The sequence below is a fragment of the Pithys albifrons genome, chromosome Z (assembly GCF_047495875.1).
Source record: "Pithys albifrons albifrons isolate INPA30051 chromosome Z, PitAlb_v1, whole genome shotgun sequence".
Classification (NCBI taxonomy): Eukaryota; Metazoa; Chordata; class Aves; order Passeriformes; family Thamnophilidae; genus Pithys; species Pithys albifrons.
Genome location: NC_092497.1, coordinates 13,887,839 through 13,909,579, shown reverse-complemented (window position 1 = coordinate 13,909,579; position 21,741 = coordinate 13,887,839). Strand labels below are relative to the sequence as shown.

The following is a 21,741-nucleotide window of genomic DNA, read 5'->3' as shown; positions in this document are numbered from 1 at the left end:
TACTGAAAAATATATTAACACTGTCTTTGTTTCCTGCTTCTTCCGCTACAGATTAGAAGAGAGCATTTCATGCAGATAGGCAGCTTGAATTATTTTATCAGGTTTTAGATAGAGAAATAGCAGATTCTTAAATTCTTCAGAACTGGGGAAAGCCAGATTCCCAAATGGGATTCAGTCTTCATTTATAAATGAGTTTTAGTGATTCATGTCCTGCGAATCTTTTGTAAAATGGAATGGTGCCATGTTATAAAACAGAGAGGGAAAGCCTGCATTTAGATTACTAAAGATTTTTGTCTCAACTTTGGAAATTTTTTTAAGGATGTGGAAGAATGTACTCTATTGAAAAACAGCCAAACTCCCTCAAATAAATTTACTAATTCTACTTTCATTTTTTATTATTATTCAGCTAACTTTAAAGTCAAAGAATGAAGGCTGTGAGATCAGCAAAGCTCTTCTAAAGGAAGCCAGTTCATCTTCTGTTTTTGTGTTCATTGCCTTTACTGTCAGCTGTATTGGCCATTTGCTTGGTTTCCCAGAAATGTGTACTTCTGGCATGGTTTTTCAGATAAGGGAATTTTTTTTGGAAGCTTTCTGTTGGCAAAAGTAGGATGTGTTACTTGATATATGCATTTTTATCTGGATGTAAGTGTGTTTTCTTTCACTTTGAAGGTTGAATTAGTATCTTTGGGCAGAGACAAGTAAAATGCACTTTCTCCACCTGCTAAGCAGAGTAATTTTAGTTCTGGCAATAAAGTTTAATCTAGGCACATACTTAGCACCTGCATTTCTCCTTGACAATTTGGGATTGCAGCTGTTCTGTATTGCCAAAAATGCAGCCTCTCATCAGTCTCAACAGTGTTTTAGTGGTATACTATGTAATTTTCCTTGAGAGCTTTTAATGTTCCCCTGGTGGTAAAATATGATGGTAACTTTAACAGTGGAGAAAAAAACTGTAACTTGATAAAATTTATTGACAAACAAATTTCTTCTATTACGTTAAATACATGTATTTCTACTTGTTTCATGGTTTCCTCTAATATCCTCCACTTACAGTTTCCCTAAACCTATGTATAAGCTGACTTTTAAAACATTTCTTTTCAGGTATCTCTTTGTGGAGCACAAACATGTCTATGAAAACTGTGGGAACTAATCCTCAATTTATAAACATTTTTAAAAACCAGATCTGGAGGCTTATGACTGTCAGATCAGACTGCAGGCAGAAAGCAGGCCAGAAAGTGTATTGATTTTTTTTTTAAGCTGTTTTGTTTGTTTGTTTTCAAAGTGGTTTCCAAGCACTTGACAATGAAATACACTCGCAGCCCAGAAAACTCAACAGTAGAACAAAGCTTTGGAGAACTTTTCTGCATAGAAAACGATCTGCTACGAAGAAAACACTTTTTTTCCCCCCTTTAAAGAGAATTGAGCATTTGGTCAGCTATGCTTTAAAAAAAATACGCACAGAATCAGTTAAGCCAAGAAAGACGTAATAAGAAACACAGTCAGACATACCAGTTATTTTCTGTTTTTCCCTTGAAGAGGTTAAGTCTAAAGAGACTGGTAATGTCTTAGCTGCTTTCCTTTTCTCAGCCTGTCACAGAACCTTTACCCTTATTTACAGCTGACAGAGTTTTGAAACAAAGCTGTCCACAGATATTTTCCCAAGTGTGCATTATTGTCTTTGAGTACTATTTCCTCTCTTATCTATCTCATCACCAGTAGATACACTGTCTACATCAAAACATCTTTAAAAGTAAGTTAAAAATCCATGCTGGATATTGAGCTGTTTTAAATACTGACCTTCGACTGTTGGCTTCTGTGAATAGGAATCTGAATGTACCTGTTCCTTTGCTACCTTACTTCCATAAAAGAGAATTTAAAATTTCTTTTTTCTGACCTCAGGCACAAGGGTAGTTCCTCTGCATGACATAAAGCCCTGGGCAGAAGTCAGGACATCCCCATGTACTGTAGCTTCCTACAATTACTATGAAATCCTGCTTTAAGTGGCTTCTCTTAAATATGAGCAATTATATACTGAAGTTTGTCATGCCTTTGCTGTCAGTATGGCATGAATATGGCATGTGAATACTTTTTGTATACACACATGTTGTTGTTCCTTAGCATAGATTTATGGGAGGCTCTTTCCTTATTTGAAAATTTCAAAAGTGAAAGACCATTTCAGGCAAGGCCTTTGAGATGAATTTGCTGTGCAAATACACTCATGCTAAGCCAGGAGGTTTGCAGTCCATTTGAAGGATGAGATTGGAGTCTGAAGTACTAAATAAACAGCTACGTGGCAGCTTTATACAGCATCCGGGACTGGATCATACACCAAAATTGAGTCAACAAGGTCTTGAATGTTGGGAGAAAGCAAATAATGGCATGAGCTGTGTAAACACATACTACGCATAGGTTTGCTGTAGGAAAGTTCCTTCATTGTGCTTGATAATGCTCAGACCTCAGGGCAGAAATATCTCAAAGCTGTGGATAGAGCAGCTTTGGTTCACAGATTGTATTTGTTCCAGGAATGATCAGAAATGTAGAAACTGAGACTGGGAAATGGTGGGAAAAAAACTCTGGAGTTTAAGGGAGGAGCTATTGGAGATCTGATATCAATCATCTTCTCTGTAAGAGGTTGCTGCAAGGCAGAGGATAAACTGTGCTTTGTCTCCTGGAGATAGGACAAAGTAATGCGCTTAAAATGGAGCAAGAGATAGTTGTGGAGCACATTTGGAACACTGATGATAGTGCCAGTGAAGTAACATGAACAGATTGCCCAAGGAAATTGAATTGTTATGAGATGTGCTATGGCTGATGTTTTTTAAAATGCCCAACTGTTAGAAGTGGGTTAGTTGCAATTGGTGGAGACAATGGGCTAACTTGCTCTTCAACCATTTTTGAAAAATAAAGGCTTGAAGTGTAAAGACATTTGCACGTAGTACCAAATGTTCCTGTTGAGATTCAGCCCTCCATGGTCAAGATTTTGCCTTCCTCTGACAATGTTGAGCTCTCTTGTCCCAAATAAATACCCCTGACTCTTAGGAGATACTTTCAAGAGTACATGTGCCTAGAGAATAACATCCTTTCCATAACCTCCATGCTTTGTTTGATTAGTCTTGAACTGATGAGAGGCAGCTTTCATCCAAATAAAGTTAACTTTCAGTACTTCAGTTATTTTGTAACTTTATAATTAAAACAAACTTATAAATAGGGAGCTTTTCTCCCCATTAATGGCATTTAATTTTGTGACACGAGCTTTTATTTGCAAACTTTTTAACAAGTTATAAAATGTGTATGAGAAGACAACAGCCAGGGACTCTACACTTCTTGCGAAAGATTGTGGTTTACAAGACACTCATCATGCTCTGCATAAGAGTACATACGTTCCCTTCTGTGCCTGACTCTGAATCAGAAATTAAAACTGTGCTTGAGTTAGGATTTCTTGTAATGCTCAGATTTCTTGTAATGCACTGCAATAATGTTAGTCTTAAAGCTTCTGCAGTAGGAGGACATCTCAGTAAGCTATGTGTGGAAAAAGATGCAGAGAAGCAATTTTTCTTAAATCCCCCCCACACATGTAGTTGCTGGTTGTACCTTATAGGCCTGGCATGACCAAACAACCCTACACTGTTAATATGTTTAGAGGTTGAGATTAATGTGAGAGGCTTAGGATTTAATTAACATGACAGAGCAGTTTTCTCTCCTTCATGTAACATCAGTGGTTTCCCTTTTTATTCTTTGCTGGACTGGCAGAAGGCCAGCTGATAGAGGAATATCAAGTGATTGTGATACGGAACTTGTAATTTTGATTTTGGACTTTTCTGCAAACTGGAAATAGTCTTTGAAGAAGTCCTAAGAAATATAAAATTTACATATATATCACAAATAGAAATCAGTCATTTTATTCATGTAACTCCCAGGTCTATCTGAGACAAAATGTTTTATGATGTTAGATCTTTGTGAGCAAAGTTCAAACTTGGAGGTAACATCCTATATTCTCATGGACAAATGCAATATGAAGATGCTGAATGTAGTGGAGGACTTCAGGCGATGAGATTCTTATTTTTTATGTGCTGCTGAGTTCTTGATTCATCTTTATCTGAGCATGGATTTGTCGATCTCTGCTCTTGATTTGTCTTTTAATAAGTTTCACAGAATGGATATTACAGATTAGGAATATTTAAAAGAACAGAGTGTGTCTAGGGGTAGTATAGCTTAAATTAGTATGTTTTTAGTGAGGTTTCCAGGTGGCTTGAGAACATGGTGAAATTAAAATCATTGTTAAATTTTAAGGGTGTTTACTTCCCTTTAGGTGTAACAGTGGTCTTTACCATAGCATGTCTTTCATCTCTGGTGTGCCTGGGCCTTGTCTCCGGTGTGGTTATTGCAGATCAAGGATAAAAAGAGAAGTGTAGGAAGATGCTGAAATGAATTCCAAAACCAGCACTGGACAAACACCTTAAAAAGCTCAGAGACTCCGTTGAAGTTTTAAAAAGCAGTTTCTGGTTCTGTTACTCTGCCTGCGTTTCAGTTGTGATGGGTCGTTGTCCACACCTTGCCAGTTCTCTTTGTGTCGCCCAGAGGCCTTTTGTTCTGTTGATGGGCCAGCTATTGGGCAGTATTCGTCCCCGTGCTCTGGTGAGGGCTTCTTGGCCCCTCTCCCCTTTCTGTTTTGTTATCCCTCGTGGTTGTGGGGGACAGGCCAGGGCCCCAGCCAGCCCTGCCCCTGTCCCAGTTCTATTGGTTAAGGGACCTTTGACCCTGCCTTTTCCTCAGTTTTCACCCAATCCTGCCAAACCTGGGGACCGCCTCCAGGACTGAACATTACCTCGTGGTTTTTTGAATAAACAGATGGTTCTCTGCCTTGCAATTGCTTAGAACTCCTTGTCTCTCCCTCCCTTCTCTGCCCCCATGGAAAAATGGGGATAGCAGGGAAACCCTTCTCCCTTTCCCTCCACACCGCACTGAAGAGACCCTTTTTTCCTTTTAAAACTTATAGAGAAGTAACCCCATGTGAGCAGCTCTGGATTATTTAGCACAATTTTGATGTTTCTCGTGATACAGTGCAGATTGGTGAGGGATGGAGGAACATTTCAGAAATTCCCAGCTCTCCCCTGAGAGAGGATTCCTTTAAAAAATTACTAAAGAATATATGGTTATACTGTGAAGATGAGGAAGCACACTCCTGGTGGGGCAGGGGGCTTCAGTGAAGGTTTCTTTCAAAGTCAGATGAGAAGGCTTTTAAGACAAAGTCTGTTATTTGGGCAATGATGCTTTGAAAGAGATGTCATAGACAAGATCAGGAGCTTTTCAAAATAGGAGCCTGGACCAAATGGGAACAAAACTGCTCTGCAGGACAGGCAGGCTTGGCCATGTTCTGACATGAAAATGGCCCGGCTCCTGCTGTTGGTTGCTGAGAGAAGGCCTCCTGCTACATGGGAGTTTTATGTCTCTGGGAAGGTGCTCAAGTCTTCCGAAATTTCAGGTAGCAGGGAAGCGATGCACCAAGAATTGACTGAGCTTTAGGATAAGCTTTCCTGCAGTTTTTGAGTACAAAACCTGATGGTGGTCGATGTGTGGGTCCTGTTGAACTGAACAGCTGAACTTCTCTTTTTAAAATGTGAAACCCATTTATCTTCAAAGAACATGTTAAACATACTATTCTAGATAATTTTTTACCTTAAGGTCAGTAGTTACAGCAGCAAGTATCTTTTGATAGAGAAATGGCTCACTCTTTTTTTTCCCCCATTACTTTTTCTCCAGGCATTATTATTTAACACTGGATTGAAGCGCTGATCGTAGGTGATCAGATCTGGTTCTGCAATGTCTCAGGCATCCCATAGGTTTGAATAGTAGCAATATGAAAAATGAGAAGAGGAAAGAAGAAAACAGATGGTCTCTCCTGTCTTCTTAAATTCATAAATGAAACAGGGAATGTTTATATTTTCATTCTCAGCATACAAGACCCTTCATGAATGTGACATTTAATCTAAGTTGGAGAGGTTTCCTCTAGAGGACTGCTCTGCCCTGTCTGTTCTGTTTTGATATCAGATGGTCCTGGATGATGCCTATGGACAACTAAGTTTTCATTGTCCATGATTCTTAAGGTTCTGTTTGAAATGTCTTACTGAAATTTAATGTATCAAGATGTTGCTGGAAGAGAAAAGGTTTGCTTGACAGATGAATGAAAAGGCGTGGGAACAGTGCTCAAATACTATAGAAGAAAAGTAGTTGAAACAAAATGTGGTGTTTATGGAAGTACCAGCTCTAGCATTTATAAGGGTTTTTTTATTGTTTTTGTGTTTAATTTTAGAACTGACCAGCTTGTTGGAAGATGATGTTTATTCCTGCTTAAAGCTGCTGTTCTGAATACAAACAGTAGAAGAATGTGGAAGAATTCAAGCCTCCGCTGCCTTTTAGCACTATCTGTTTTATGCTTGAGAAGCTTAATATATAGCCGAGAGATAGGTGAGTTCATTGCAATGTAATTCAGTAATTGCTTTTTAGCTTCTTTATTGACACCTTGTAACTGCATAACTTTGCTACTATATGTATGCTCAGAAACCCTCACCTTTGTGGTCCCACACCATCCTAGGGATGGAGGTAATGCCAGGCTGGTCTCTACTTTCCAGCACGCAGCAGCATCTTGTAAACCAGTGCAAACCTGGGTGTTAAATCCTCCATAATACAACTGATAGTTTGCATATGCAGTTGGCCTAAATGTCAGCATTGAAACATTCTTGCTGTATATGCTGGCTCTCTTTGGTAATTTTACACTTTATCATTAACTGCCCTTCTGTCATTAATTGCCCTCTACATGTGACAATAAAGGAGAGAAAAACTCATTAAATTTATCATCAAAGCTTGTGGTTTTGCCATTGGCCCAAAGGCTGCTTGTTCAGCTAGGCAAAGAATGGATATTGTGGAAAGAGACTGTGTTATGCACACAAGTATAAACCCAGATCTAAGATACTTACAGAAATCTGAGAGTCTGTGGATGTCTAATCAGACACACAAATCACTCATCAGTTTTAAAATTCTGGTCAGATATGCATGCAATAAAAATGTAAAAGGAAAGGCTATAGATGTGAACAATAGCAATTGGTTTACAGTTGCTTGCTTTTGACCTGCAGTTTTTGACTGTGTTTCTTACATGATTTCAGGTTCTCTAGGGCACCCCCAGAATTTGAAATGTGTAACACACAATTTACACAAAATGATCTGTAATTGGGATGTGTCTTCCAGAAGAAGACATGGACAAACTGACTTTTGCTACACTACCAAGTAAGTACCACATATACCTGGTTGAAAAACACCAAATTGCAATGAAAGTACAGTTTTTCCTTAGTCGCTGCCCAGTGGAATTTGTGATGCTATTGTTTCCGAGCATCTCCCCATCAGTTTTCCTTGGGTGGTGCTCCCTGCTGTCCCTGTTAACTCAGGCAATGGCAGGGTTTCTGGCAAAGTTGTTTCACGCTAACAATTTGCCTGCCAAAATCTTCTTACTCTTTTCAAAGGACTGGAAGATGCTCTTATTTACTCAGACTTCTCTGTATGTCTGCCTATGCCTTGCTTAGAGTTTTCATGAGGGATATGTTCAAACCAAGTTCAATCCAAAAGGAAATGAGAGTTGGAAGCAGCAACTCCTGATGTTCTGGGCCAAAGCAGTAGAATATATGACATAAGTGTTGAGATTCATATGTGGAAAAACAAGAAAAATCTCGTGGTGGCTGCCTTACAACCTTTATAAATTTAAGCCGTCTGAAGAGCATTGTATTAGAAGAAATGTAAAAATTATTTCACAATTAAAATAGCTTTTCTGAAGTGAATGTGTGTTGAGAATTTTGAGAACAGTTAGAAAAAACACTTAAATCTTACGTGGTTTTTTCACTAATGAGAACTACATGTTCAAGTCCCCATGCAGTGGTTCTGCCAAATACTTATCATGTGCTAGGGATGAGTTCAAATCCATTCTGCATCTTGATCCTGCCCCTAGTCCAGATATTTATACTGTCTTTTTTCCTGTAAGTTCTGCAGGCAGCCCAGACTTTTCCTTGGGGTGCCGGGACTTGGCTGCACTTAGTCCACCTACATACTTGATTTTCTGTGTCTCATTCTTCCTGCTACATTGCCAGCTATCATTTCTATTAAAAAATGAAAAAAACCCCAATCCATATATGTGACATTGCAGCCAGAGTTCAGGAGTGCAGAGTTCATGAGGTACTGCCCTCTAAACAAGAACAATCATGTAGCTGCTGCTGTTCCTCCTTAGCAGAGAAGAACAGGCTGGGGTCCCCGAAGCAAAAGAGGATGAGAACTGAGCTTAGTCCAGACATCCCGGAGGGAAAGAGGTTTTGTTTTTCATTTGCCCAAACATTCTCTAATAGTATCTCAGTACCGAAGAGGAATAGTCTTTCTGAGCACTCAGATCTCAGCTGGCCTTTGCTACCCTGAAGTCTTGCATGAATCTTAAGAGTTCAGCCCAGGCTCTTGACTCCAGCTGATGGGAGCACCACAATCCTGTTCCAGTTCATAAGTGAGTAACAGTCCCTCAGCAGGAAGTCTGGCATTGTTCTCTCTGCCTTCCTTCCTCCCATCATTCTCCCAAGAGGAAGGTCTGGATTTTTCCAAACTTTCTGCCTTTCTAGTTGTGTGTCAGTGATAATGAGCAAAGGGACTTGACCCATCCATTATTGTTTCCTCTATATATCTACATCCTCACGACAAAAGCCAGATCACATCATGCTAAGCAGTGCACAAACATTAAGCACAGACTGTTTTCACCTGGGATCTAAGCAATCCTCTCTCCTGCTCTCTGCTCTTTCCCTATAAGTTGAGCAACTGAAGGGAACTAAAAGATTTGTTCTAAGATGCAGACACAGGTAGTAAGCCTGCTCCCATATGTCATTACTCTGAGAAAAAAACAGAGGGAGAGAGAGTCAGAAAACATAAAGAGATGAGGAGATAGTGTTGAGTTTTTGTTGGGTTTTTTTGGTGTTTCCTTGCTTGTTTATTTTTTTCTTATTTTTTATTTTTAATTTTTATTTTATTTTGCTTATTTTTAAATATGGATACATGGTGACTGTAGGTTTCAGAAATGTGACTCTTACTGTCTTCAAGTTGTGCCCGAGGACTTTAACATTAGATATTAGGAAAAAGTTTTTCACAGAAAAGTTCGTAAAATATTGGAACAGTGTGCCCAGGGAAGTGGTGGAGTCACCGTCCCTGGAAGTGTTCCAAAAATGTGTGCATATGGCACTTAAGGACATGGTTTAATGGTGAACATGGTGCTGGTGCTAGGTTGACAGTTGCATTTGTGATGATCTTAAAGATCTTTTCCAAACTTAACAATTCTATAATTCTGTGGTTTTCGTTCAAAAGTCAGGTTTTCACTTTGAAGTGTTCTCTTAACTAGATAGTTGCATTATACAGCTAGTGCACAGCCTATCACTACAATGAAGGTGACTTGAAAGATGAGGAAATGCCTGTTAATCTGATAGTAACCGAATCCCGTGCAAGTCTCACTCCTTCACAAACTTGATATGGAACACTCTGTTTACTAGAGAGAGTTTGTGTTGTGTTTTATTAGTGTCCAAGAATAAGACAACTTGCCTTAGCTGCCTATCAGCTGAAATAACTGCTTAATCCTCTCTGCCTTTTCAGTGACCTCTCCCCTCCAGTCTGTTTTAAAACTAAGGAGAAAAGGGTTGATATTCCAGTCCCAGAGAGCTCCAGCATGGTGACAATAACCACAAACAGCATCTCTGGAACTCCTTTTGCTACCAAAGAATTTGAAATTCACAAGAAAGATGTCTGTAAGTACCCGGTTTTATGTGTGTACATAAAGCCTTTATACTATGTATAACAATTCTCTAGATGTGCATATGTTTGCAGTTTTCTTTCACAGTATTCCTGTATGTAAAATGTTGAAATGCTGAGTCCATATAAAGCTGCCATAAGTCATAGGGCTTTTTCTCAAATCCTTCAGAGGAAAGGAAACTGCTCTTACCTATAGATCACAGCAGAGAAATCAAGGGCAGAATCTGAGAAGGAAACAAAATACAACACTGTTACATCCCCCACTCTTTGCCTTTTTATGTCTTAGTTATAAATTAGGAAGGATTGGTAAACAAATTCCTGCTATACCTACTGAGGTACCTGCATGGAGTATAAAGTGCGTTTGGTCAGACTTGCCTTGGGAAAGGCAGAATGAACTTCCTAGTGTCTGTTCTTCCATTGTGAATGCTACAGAACAAAGTAGTTTATTCCTGCAATTTTGCAACACTTCAAGGGAAGTTATATCACATGTCACTCCTGACAGGATCACATTGTCATAATATGCCCAACTTACTCATTTTTTTCAGGTGTATATGAAACTGAGCATTTATTCTTGGGAGATAGACTGCTTCTTATTGGAGTCATTCTATTCCCCACTTTTTTCCATGCAAAGGAGGAAGCTGTATACTGACGTTGGCACTGCCACCATCTTACGTGCTTCCTCTAGGCTTTGATTTTGGTTTGCCTGCTTACTCCTTTAGTGTAGTCAAATTCTAATGTCAGTAACACCTCTTATCCATGCTTCTCTTTACAGTTAAGAGTAGATTAAGAATTTTAACAAAATGCAACTCAAAAATATTTGGGCAACACACTTGGTTCTCCAGGATATTGCTGACTCCAGGCAGGATGAGTCTCTCAGGTTCATCGTTGTGGGCAGTATGTTGACTGTGCTGAACACTTTGCAGGCTCTAAGATCCGTGTTCAGGACTGAATTGGATGTATCACACATTTTAAAAATATGTTTTATTCCACAGCAGATCCAATGAACTGCCATAACCCTTGTATTACCATAATTCTTCCCTTCTTCTCAATCTGTTGGCATCACCACTGCCCATTCATAGAAGAGATCTTCTGCTTGATGTCCCTGTCCTGTCCACATAATGATGTCATGCCTTTAGTTGCTTTTAGCTTAAAATCACTTTCCCCATGATCCTCTTCAGACCCTCATGTGAGCTTCTTCCATCCTGTGCTTCTGCTGTCCTTTCTCCCTACTCTCGCTTCTTTTTGCTAATCTCTGCTTCCCTGCTGGTGTCCAAAATTTATTTCTCTTGGGGATGATTTTCCGTCATCACCCCTGGAAGTGTTCACATGCACGCTTTGAAGACCGTCGCTATGTTTCCTTTATCTCTGCAGTATTGAATGAAGGTTATGAAAGATATGATATCTTCTTTAATATGCATTATAAAAAGTCATATTCATGACCAGTTACATATCTGCATGCTGAGATACCAAAAGAGAATGCTACCTGATGATTCATCAGCACCTGTGCTTTCCTGAGAACTTTCATGCTCAAGTAATGACAGACCCCATCTTGTTCTAATTACAGAGATGAGGTACATGTTTGTATGGCTATTAGACAGTTCAGAGCTGAGAGATGTGGCTGTTAAACACCTGTAGGGCTCATGCTGCTGACTAATGACTTGAATATGGGTTTTTTTCTCCCTCTCTTTTTCAAGTGTTTATTCCTGTCACTCCACGCATTCTTAGTTTAACGCCTGACTTTTCAACTTCCACATTAAATCTGAAGTGGAGTGATAATGGATCAGCCTTCCCATATGGACTGGATGCCTTTTGGCAAATTCGGGTACTCCGAAAAGAAACAATGGAAAAAGTCACAGAAGTAAGTCCTTTTCTTCCTTTATGATAAATATATATACAATTTTTGTCCTTGGTAATATTCTGAGAGGTCATTTGAAGAAAGCTGAGAATGATGAAGATTGTAGAGCCTTGCAGAACTTGAGTGTAGTAATACTGCTAGTAGATAGCTTCTTATGTTTCAAAGTTATGAGAACACTGACTACTATACTGTCAGTACTTAGTCACACTTTTTTTTTTAATCTAGTACAGAGATTTTTTAATTAGAACCTGGTTATGTATATGGCCGATATTTTACACCATTTTCTCTGCTTCTCCAACAGTGTCTCAAGTCTTGGTGGTCTTTGAATGGTCAGCTTGCCTTTTTTTTTTTAACCACAGTTCTTCCAATTCAATTTGTAGATCTGTTCTCTAAATTTTAGTATTGGAGAAAAGACAAAATGTGCAGCGTGGGACTGATATTACAAAAGTTTCATTTTGGAAAATTTGGAGCATTTCACTGCCTAGGAGAAGCCCAGGACACTGGGATGCAATGTATACCTTTTTAAATGCTTGACAAGCTTCCTGCTCTCCCTGAAATGTCTGCCCTGTGGTATTTCTGGCTGACAGTCTGCTTGGCTGGTGGGCTGTTTAGCAGTTTAGGCTTTTGTCCAAGTAAATTCACAGTGCAACTGAAAGTTAGGTGGGACACTGCAGTAATCTATGAGGATTTTATGATTTAGTTCACCTAGTTTGCCATTCTGTTGACACCTGGGAGATTATATGCCATTACTAACAGATGTGCATAAGCCCTGTCTAGGTTATTATTTTGATGTGAAAACTTTGCAGGTTACATACCACTCAAAACTGACTCATGAAGACATCATTCTTTCTTGGAACTGGACATCAGATTTGCCTTTGGAGTGCATGTCTCACTATGTGAAGATTCGCTGCTATGTTAATGTAACACAGTTTGTTGGCCTCAAGGATTGGAGTGACTGGAGCCCAGTAGAAGTGATCCCTGGTATGTTTGTTCCCTTGCCACCACATGGACTTTGATTTCTTTGAAAGAAGTAAGCCAAAATCAGATGAAAAGCATTAGGCTGTGATGGGTTGCTTCCTTAGAGAATATTTTGATTAGAGAAAAAATGCAATCACTGGTTAATGAAACCTAGTAAACATTTATTTGTATGGAGTGGAGTGCTGCTTAGTCACATTTTAGCTGATCAGCATCATCTTTATAGCAAATTTTTCATGTGGGGTTTTTTGTTTGTTTTGTTTTCTCCCTTCTCTATTAGGAAAAGATACTGATCCCAGTGGGAGTGGAGTGTTTCCTCTGGACACTGTGGTGGCAGTAGGTTCAGATGTGACATTTTGTTGTGTCCATGAAGAAGGTCAGAACATAACAAATATGACTTACGGATCAAAGCCCTACCCAATGATACAGCTGAGCAGTCGGAGCAATGCAATCAGAGTACTAAATGCGAGTGCTTCAGATGCCAGTGGGACAAATGTAGTGTGCAAATACAGCAATGGAATGTTGGAGGGAACTGTCCTGTTTGTAGGATGTATGTATCATTATGTTCACTAACTTTAGACAAATCAAAATAATTTTGAGATTCTTAGGGTTCTGCTATATATGTATGTGTACACTATTGTGGCTTTTTCCCCCCGGCCTTTGGTTTTGAGCATGAACTGGAGTTGGCCTTGTTTGATTTCGCTGTGAAAATGGAGAAGACGCTGAGTTTGGGAGGGTGGGAAGGTACCCATGTAAGCCCTCTTCTTTTACAACCTGGCTTGGTGCTTCTTTCATTAATCTCATGTTCTAATGTACTTTTTCATTATCTGGAATACCTAGTAGTTTATTGCTATATGAACATTCATTCCCAGTCTGTCTCACTTCAGGCTCACATCTGTTATAGTTTAGTCCATGGCAAAGTGAGAGTAAGGACAAGAATTGTAAATGCAAACATTCATTTACCAATCAGTCAAATGAAGACAATAAATCAGTTAGACTTGCAACAACAACATATGGTCATTCTGGACAGTAGCTCCTTGGGAGGTAATTGCAGCAAAGGAAACCAGCCGACAATTCCTCTTTCCTGGACACTCTTCTAAACCAGCCTTTTAGTATTTTCTTTAAAGATACTGAATCACTGTGTTTCTTCTCTGTGTAACCATGCCAGGCTCAGAAATATGTTCCAGAAACAGATACCTGTTAAAACAAATGTCTGAAAGTACCTCCTTTTTCTTCTTGTATTTGGTCACACTTCAGGGGCTTTGAGAGTTACCATCTTCCACTACCTGCTCGTTGGAATCCCTTTCACCAGTACAAATGCCTGCCTTTGAACTTAGGGTCCTTGGGGTTGAGGAAGGGGACAGGAGAAACTGGGCGCATTTTGACAGTCTGTTCCCATCTCCAACCTATGCATCCTGTCATTGACTTGGTCTATTAAGTTTGTAATAGCAAATGCAGAACAAAATTCAGCCTTTGATGACTTCACAGTGATAGACTGTTCAACATTATTTCTGCAGTACTTGCTTTTGTGGGAGAATTATGCAGGTAAATAAGTTAGTGGTTCAAGAACAAATGCTGTGACAATTCCATGAGTTTCTCCTGTGCAGTAGTTTTTAAAGAGATGGGATGCCAAGTCTGTTTCTTGTCAGTGTTTCTTCCTGTAGTATCTAATTAGTGGGAAGGGAGAGGACTTGTCATGGTCCTCTTGCTGATGAGAGACATTGGGGAAGAAAAAAGTAGAGGAAGGAAACATACCATCTTGGCTAAGGGTAGGTCTGGCAAAATAGGTGTTCTTTTTTTGGCATGCTGCTCATAATCTGAACTAAGACTGCAACTCTTGCCTCTTGTGTTAGTGCCCCATCTCTGGGGCAGCTGTGCAGATATTATTGTGCTACCTTTGGCATACATCTCAGTCTCATACATCTGAAGTGTACAAGACATGAAATAAGTGTTCTGCCTAATCTTACATTGGCATGGTTACCCTCTCTGTTGGAAACACCAGTCACTTTCTCCAGGAAGGCACTCAACACTGCTGTAGTATGGCACTTCCAAAGCCACAGTGAAGTAGATGAGCCATTCAGGGCTTGCTTAAACTTTCAGATTCAGTGTGGAATTCATGCTAAAGGGACTGTCTCCCTGACATGACTTATTTGCAGAATTCAAAACAGTGGTGGGACTGGCGTGTTAGAAAATGTGATGCACAGCTGCCAGCATTCCTGCATTGCTCAGCGGCTACACTGGTGCTCAGAATTTCAGAAAAGTTTTGGCAGGGTTTTAGTGAAAGACTTCCAGGTCAGAGCCTGAAGCTTGTGAACATCTTTGCATGTGATTTACCAGATTTCCCACCCACTTAGTATGCTAGAGTCAAGTGTTACTCAGATGGGGCTGATATTAATTATCCATTTGTTTTATTGTGACTACTAAAAGCACATGGTTGAAGTGTAACTATTGTTATGTATTTGTGAATCACACAATCTAGACCTAGCAAAACCAAATGGTGATGCTTTCAGGAAGCCAGCAACCCAAATGTCACACTAGGATGGCAGAGCACCAGCTAACTTTCTGGTTTTCTTTGATGGTACAGATGCTCCTGATATTCCCCAAAACCTCAGCTGTGAAACACCCAACTTCCGGATAATAAAATGTACCTGGAAACCAGGTAGACCCAGTGGTCTATATGCAAAACGAAGAACACAGTACAGTTTATTTGAAAGGTAAAATTAATCAGCACTAAAAGGAGTAAAAGAGTACAACTGGAATACCTCATTTGCTGCCTGTGACTTGCTGCACTATGCCTATTTAAATGTGATAGTCTTCATTGTTTGGTGCCTAAAATACTTTACAAGAGTTTCTGGAAGTTGTAGCTAAACTAAACTTGGAAACTTCTCATCTAGCCTTGCAAAATTCCAGTGGGAATTAAGGATGACTTTTCCCAAAGGTTTATGCTGTTATGAACTCACAATTAAAGAAAGGGCTTAGTGTGCAAAGCTGCCAAAATGTAAATAAGACCAATATGAAAATACAGGTAGGTAATAGGAGTAAATCACTAATTTAATTTTTTTTATATATTAAACCTAGGTCAGATTGTTTGTCAGATGTTTACTGAGCTTCTGCTAGACACAATGGCAGAAGCTCACAGAGAAACAATTTTAAGGAAGGCCATGGGGCATTTCTCAAATACCACTAGGAAATACAGCAATGAGCTACCTCTCAGCATTAAGGATTAGACAGTGTAGAGCAGGCAGTGTACCTATTACTCATAAAATATTAAAAGGGACAAATAACACTGGTACCATCCACAGAAAGCAGTCGATTGGTGTCCCACTATTTTATCTTACACAGTAGGCCATTGTAAAGCCTTAAAAGTGAGGAAGCATTGTTTGGAATAGGACTTGCAAATGGGATTCCTTGGTGGTTGGGATTAGAAGTTAGTAAGGAGTTAACAAAATTCCCATGGTGAGGAGGCTCCCATGTAATTTCAAAGGAGCAGTCAGGCAAAAGAGCCAGAAGAGGCCTGAGTCACACAAACTGATGAGAAATGGAATTTCATGGTGGCTTTGAAGCAAGTCAGAGGCAGTGAGGATTTTGTTACGATTACAGATGTTGTGCAGGGTGCTAGTGCTAAAAAAGTCATTGGGTAGAGTGCAAAGAGGTGGCCAAAACAGAGCAGGTATTGAAAGTAAAGGAGCTCCAGTCACTGACTGCTGATATTCAGCTTATAAACAAGGATGTTGTCCAGTCTTGTTTTGTTCACCCCAGAGCTGTGCAATTAATGTGGTGCATTTCAGGTAAATATTCTCACTCTTGTTCTCAGCCCACACCAATCTATTGAAATAGAGAGTATGTAATGAAGAGAGTTCAGAGCTCAGCTAGAACAGAATAAAATTGCCTGAAGGAAGAAGTTAATTAAACTTGCACTACTGAATGAGAGGCTTACACAGATTGTAATTAAATAAAATGTACAGATACACACTCTCCAGATTTTACCCCCAAAGATGGTCTTGGCTGTTACCAGACTGTCTCTCGGGCTATTGATTAAAAAACAACTGGCAATAGTGGATGTATTCCAGGTAACAAACTTCAGTTCAGATTTGACAGGGCTTTTAGAAAGACAATGTGTGTAGCATCTCACTAGTTCAGAAAGCAATTAAAAGAATTATTTAATGCAAATGTATGCTGATCTGAACAAAGATACTTCAAGTCAGAATCTTAGTTGTAACTTGTGAGGTGGTTTTACAGGACCTACCTGTTTTCCAGGCTTTTGAGAAGTAAGAGAATGGAAATGTTATGCTAGTAGAAGTGGAGAGTTTCACGTGAGAACAGGGCAAGTCATGACTGATGCCACTGTAACCTGTGTTGTGGTGTTAGATATGCCTCTCTAGTCAAGTAGTTCTGTAATCCATGTGAACTGAACCCACCATTCCGTACTGTGTTTTCAGTCTAGACTAACTGTCTAACTGTTGCTAGAAATCAATTTAGTCAAAAATTAACCTTTTCCTTCTGCTTTTTATTTTGTAGAACATCTGGTAAAAATGTTTCATGTGAAGTCAATGAAATGAACAGAGAGCATGTCTGTGGCTTTCCAGTAATACCTGATCAAAAAATCTATGATTTTATATTAGGTGTCTCCAATCCTATTGGACAAACAGAGTCATCTCTTTTGGTTGATATAACTCAAAGAGGTAATACTAATGACTAAAAAAGACAAATGTATATGTTTACTAAATGCTAACCATTTGTTTGGTTTGGGTTTGAAGAACTATGAGATGGTATACTTTTTCTTACTTTGCTTTATTGTCACAACCTTTTGCTGTATTCAATAATTGGAACTTGAAAATAACTCACGACATGTCCTGAGGCAACAATGTGTACAGGGAGATGACAGATCTCAAGAGAAATGCTACCAGATTGCACACACTGCTGTATGGTAAATGCTACTTGTGATCTAATAATTAGCTAGCTGCTGTTCATCATAGAATCATAGAACGACTTGGGTGGAATGGACCTTAAAGATCATTTCATTCCAGCACACCGCACACATTCCCCATACCCCTCCTCCCACCATATGCCACTCACTAGATCAGGTTGCTCAGGGGCCCGTGCAACCTGACCTTGAACACTTCTGGCAATGGTGCATCCACAACTTCTCTGGAGAAGTTTATGTATTGCTTCATATTCTATTACACGTCAATAATTTAAATTTAGGTGTAATTTTATGAACTGTGAATGACCTTGTATTTCAGTCTCTGCTTATACAGCAAAATATCATACAATTTTGCAGCATCAGGGTCTGGAGCATAAAAAGTAGTACAGAAAGATAAAAGGTAATACTGGGACAATTACATGCTGTTGGTAATAGCCATGATCATCTGCTGTCATAGCCTGGAGAAAGAAATAACTTCTTTCATTAGACCTTCAGTTTAAACAAGGAAAGGGAGATGACCACCTCTCTAGCACCGTCTTCCCCACTCTCTTCCTTCTGTCTCCACAACCACACCTGAGATTTCAGGTGTTCCTATTGGTTATGGTATTCTGCCGTCCCCAAAAAAACTGAATTTAAACGTGAAGATGGTGCTTTTTTTTTTTTGTCTAGGTCCCAGATCAGCTATTTCTGAGATTAGAATTCTCAGAGCACTTTTTGGATGAAGTTAGTAAGAGGGAAAATGTTTTTTCGTGTCTCCAACTTTTTGTCATGTGTGCCAGTACACTCAGTCTTAAGTAAATCTGTTTCCATGTTTGATAGCTGAGAAGACAGTCAGGAATGAGACTGCTCACAGGTGTTTTTCCCAGTACCAGTTGTTCCAGTTGCTTATTGGATCACATATTCTTCTGATTCTCTTTGATATTTTAAAATCAGATTTTTCTGAACTAAAATGAATGTGTTTTTTTGTTTAGAACTGAAGGTTTTTTTCTTTATTTTTTAAGTTCATCCAAAACCCCCAGAAAAGCTGACTGTTTCTGGGAACAACGCTACAAGCATCCATCTGCGTTGGTTTATAAATGGCAGCTTTGCTGAGATCAGGCTTCTGTGTCAAATTGAAATTAGCAGCGGTCACTCTGAGCAAAAACTGGTAAGTGTTGCTTTTAATGGATTATTTTTGGGACAAATGTTGGTCTTTTTCACTGTAGTAATCACATTTCAAGTTCTTTTCTTGCTGACAGCTTATTCTGATCATCTTATTAAATGATTAATGTAGTAATGAGTAGAAGTTCATTTACTAAAATCAGAAAACTTTCTGCTCCTCTCTGTTGTTGCCGTGTTCTCTCTTTTTTTTTCCTTTTATTTTTAACAGGTTAGAGAAAAGTCAAATTACGCACGGTCTTATTTGGTACTTGAAGACTGTGCATAGTTCTTTATGCTAACCCTTTAAAAGTAACAGTCCTAATGCTTAGTCCTTCCAGGTGCAAACTTCACATTAACCATTAACACAAAGTTGTTCCAGAATGCACTGCTCCCCTTCAGACTTCCACAGCGGCTTTTTCAGATCTTGCAGTCCACAGCTGAATTTCTGTTAATTTTTTCCCCTTAGAGAACAGTTCATATATTTGCTGTCAGCAGTTGACATGTATGTGGCCATGATAGGCAGCTGCTGATGCAGAGACAGGATAGGGAAGGATTCTTCCACTGGATATATCAGAGGGTAATCCCCCAGGGAGGACCTCTGCAGCAGGAGAGAAGGTGGTATTTCTGGGTGAGGTTCAGGTTTTCAACCACTGAGGCTTCTGGCTGCTGCCCAGCTTTGGTCCTTTGCATCACTGACTGGAGCTGCGTATTTACTGTGTTGACTGTCAGAGGAGCTTAGGATACCAATTTAGGCACCAGCATCAGACACTGAGTGTAAGTGGTGGGAATATATCCTCTTCTTCTGTACTACTTAACTTACTGTGGAGTGATCTCTGCCACTGGGTAAGCCTAATGACAACTGCATGTTCAGTTGGCCTGAGAATTACCCCCAGTTTCTTTGTGTATTCAGCTCTCTGACCATTTTGGCTAGGTACACGCTGAATTGCTAGGTCTTGGTGTGCAAAGCCTGAATTTGTCATTTGAGCACATTAACCTCAAAGACTGCTTTTTACAGTGCTTGTTTGATTTTTAGCAGTATTCTGTTACCATCTGCGTTTAGTTGCTGGTTGGGCACAGCAGTCGGGCACAGCCTTGAATAAATCAAGCCACAGAAATTATGCAGCTAAGACTGAGGATAATCATTATGTGCATGCCTGTAAAATAATAGGGTAGTAGTTAATGCATGCTCTGGTAGAGTATTTTTAAAATACATTCAAAGCATTTAATGAGTGCATAGGCCTTAAGCTTTTATATTTTCTCTGTAATGACATGTGTTAACTAATATCAGAGATTAGGTACTGCAGAGGAACTCATAGATATTTTTGGAATGTGCAGCTCAAAACCTGGGCCATGCAGTCACGAACTCTGCTACCAGAGCAATCATGTGGGGCAGCGGGAGATGGTCAAGTTTTACACTTCCACAGCAGTTTGATTCCCTGCACCTGTATCAGAGCCTGCAGCTATAAATATTTTGTAGTGTAGCAAACAGCTTGGTAGAAGCTTTTACAGCTTTGCTATGTTGTCACTGGTTGCTTAATAAAAAAACTTCAGGAGTTCTCTGTAACAAACAAAAGTAGCTGTGAAATTATTATGGGATTTTACATGGCATTTTGAGGATGTTTTCAGAAGCTTTTCCATCCATATGAGAGATTGCTGGCTTTTCTAGTATTTTTGAAGTCATCATTTGGCTTTAGAAATGCACAATTAGTTGCATCCTAAAGTCACTTGGAATCTGGTTTTTGGCAGCTGTGATGCACATGTGTTATAATTAGATTCAGTAAAAAATATTCCCAGGCTTAGGATTTCTTCAAGTAATCATGCAACTGAAATGCTCCCTAGACTTGCACCATTTTAAGAATAAGAGGAGAGACCATTCCTGTCATGAGAGCTGTGAATTGACATCACCTGAGTTGTACTTGGAGAGTACCTTTTGAAGGAAAAATGAAGGAAGCAGGCTGCATGATAAGCATCTTGCTCAGTCTTCAGTGTACTTTTGTGCACGTCTTTTAGGCAAAAGGCCTCTGTCCCCACAGTCTGATGTGCATGTGCTCAGTGAAAGTGCAGGTTCTGAATACCAGCATTGAAATCCTGGCCTGCCTCATGTGGACAGTTTTGCTGCATTTGGGAGAGAGGGGAACTGGATGTCATAGATAAAAAGCAACAGCCTGCTACTGTGTGAAGAGCTCATCCTGTTGAAGGCTTATCAGTGTTCCCTCACATTTTCTTTCTTCACATCTCAAGGGTGCCAACCTATTCTTGTATTTCAATTTCTGTGCTATACATGACTTTATTTGAGGAGACTTCTGAAAATTTTTCCTTTGTTTAGGGTGACTGCATAGGAAATACTTCTCTTCTTCATTATTTTGTTCATAGGGCCTGACTGCAGCTTTCACACTGTCAGCATTCTTGGGGAAAAGTACCACCTTTTTAGGTGTTGGCTTGCAGCATAATCTAGGAGAAAAAAAATATATGTATCATGTCAATTTCTTTAAATTTTTAACAGCACAATGTCTCCATGCCTGGTGGGAAACTCTCAGCTTACACAGCTCAGCTGAATTTGTTGCACCCATATACCAAATACCAGTTCAGAGTGCGGTGTTCAGCTGCTGACCATTTCTGGAGGTGGAGTGATTGGAGCCGGATAGAGGAGTACACAACATCAGAAGCTCGTAAGTTTCTCTGCTCCTTGGTGGTAAAATGTTGATATTGTGAGGCTGTATATTTTTAAATTAGTCATCTAAAAAGCTAAATTTTTAATAGATGGTAAATTGTCTACTGTGCCACTTGGGAAAATAAACTACCACTCTTTTTTTTTTTTCTTAGCTCCTGCAAGAGGACCAGACATCTGGAGAGAGAGAAGTCCTTCTGGAGAAAGTCTGAAAATCTTCTGGAAGGTAGATAGGCCACTTGAACTTTTAAAATACGACGTAAAGTAACTGTACAAAAATATATTTCCTTACACATTTATAAATTAGTGAAGTTTATAGTCTACAAGCCAGACTGCTTTTCTTAGCTTTTTTTTTTAGAACCA

At 39.4% G+C, this 21,741-nt stretch overlaps 1 protein-coding gene across 3 annotated transcripts in view; it reads left to right on the top strand.

Moving 5' to 3' along the window:
- Window positions 1-21,741, top strand: part of LOC139684237 (leukemia inhibitory factor receptor-like) — a 54,683-nt gene that overhangs the window by 14,881 nt on the left and 18,061 nt on the right. For all 3 annotated transcript variants that reach the window (XM_071579907.1, XM_071579905.1, XM_071579906.1), the window contains 11 exons: window positions 6,311-6,465; window positions 7,161-7,281; window positions 9,661-9,812; window positions 11,511-11,674; window positions 12,478-12,652; window positions 12,927-13,196; window positions 15,231-15,360; window positions 17,165-17,328; window positions 18,572-18,717; window positions 21,214-21,379; window positions 21,534-21,604. In XM_071579907.1, the coding sequence (XP_071436008.1) occupies window positions 6,384-6,465; window positions 7,161-7,281; window positions 9,661-9,812; window positions 11,511-11,674; window positions 12,478-12,652; window positions 12,927-13,196; window positions 15,231-15,360; window positions 17,165-17,328; window positions 18,572-18,717; window positions 21,214-21,379; window positions 21,534-21,604 (1,641 nt within the window). In that variant the 5' untranslated portion in view covers window positions 6,311-6,383. The remainder of the gene's footprint in view (window positions 1-6,310; window positions 6,466-7,160; window positions 7,282-9,660; window positions 9,813-11,510; window positions 11,675-12,477; window positions 12,653-12,926; window positions 13,197-15,230; window positions 15,361-17,164; window positions 17,329-18,571; window positions 18,718-21,213; window positions 21,380-21,533; window positions 21,605-21,741) is intronic.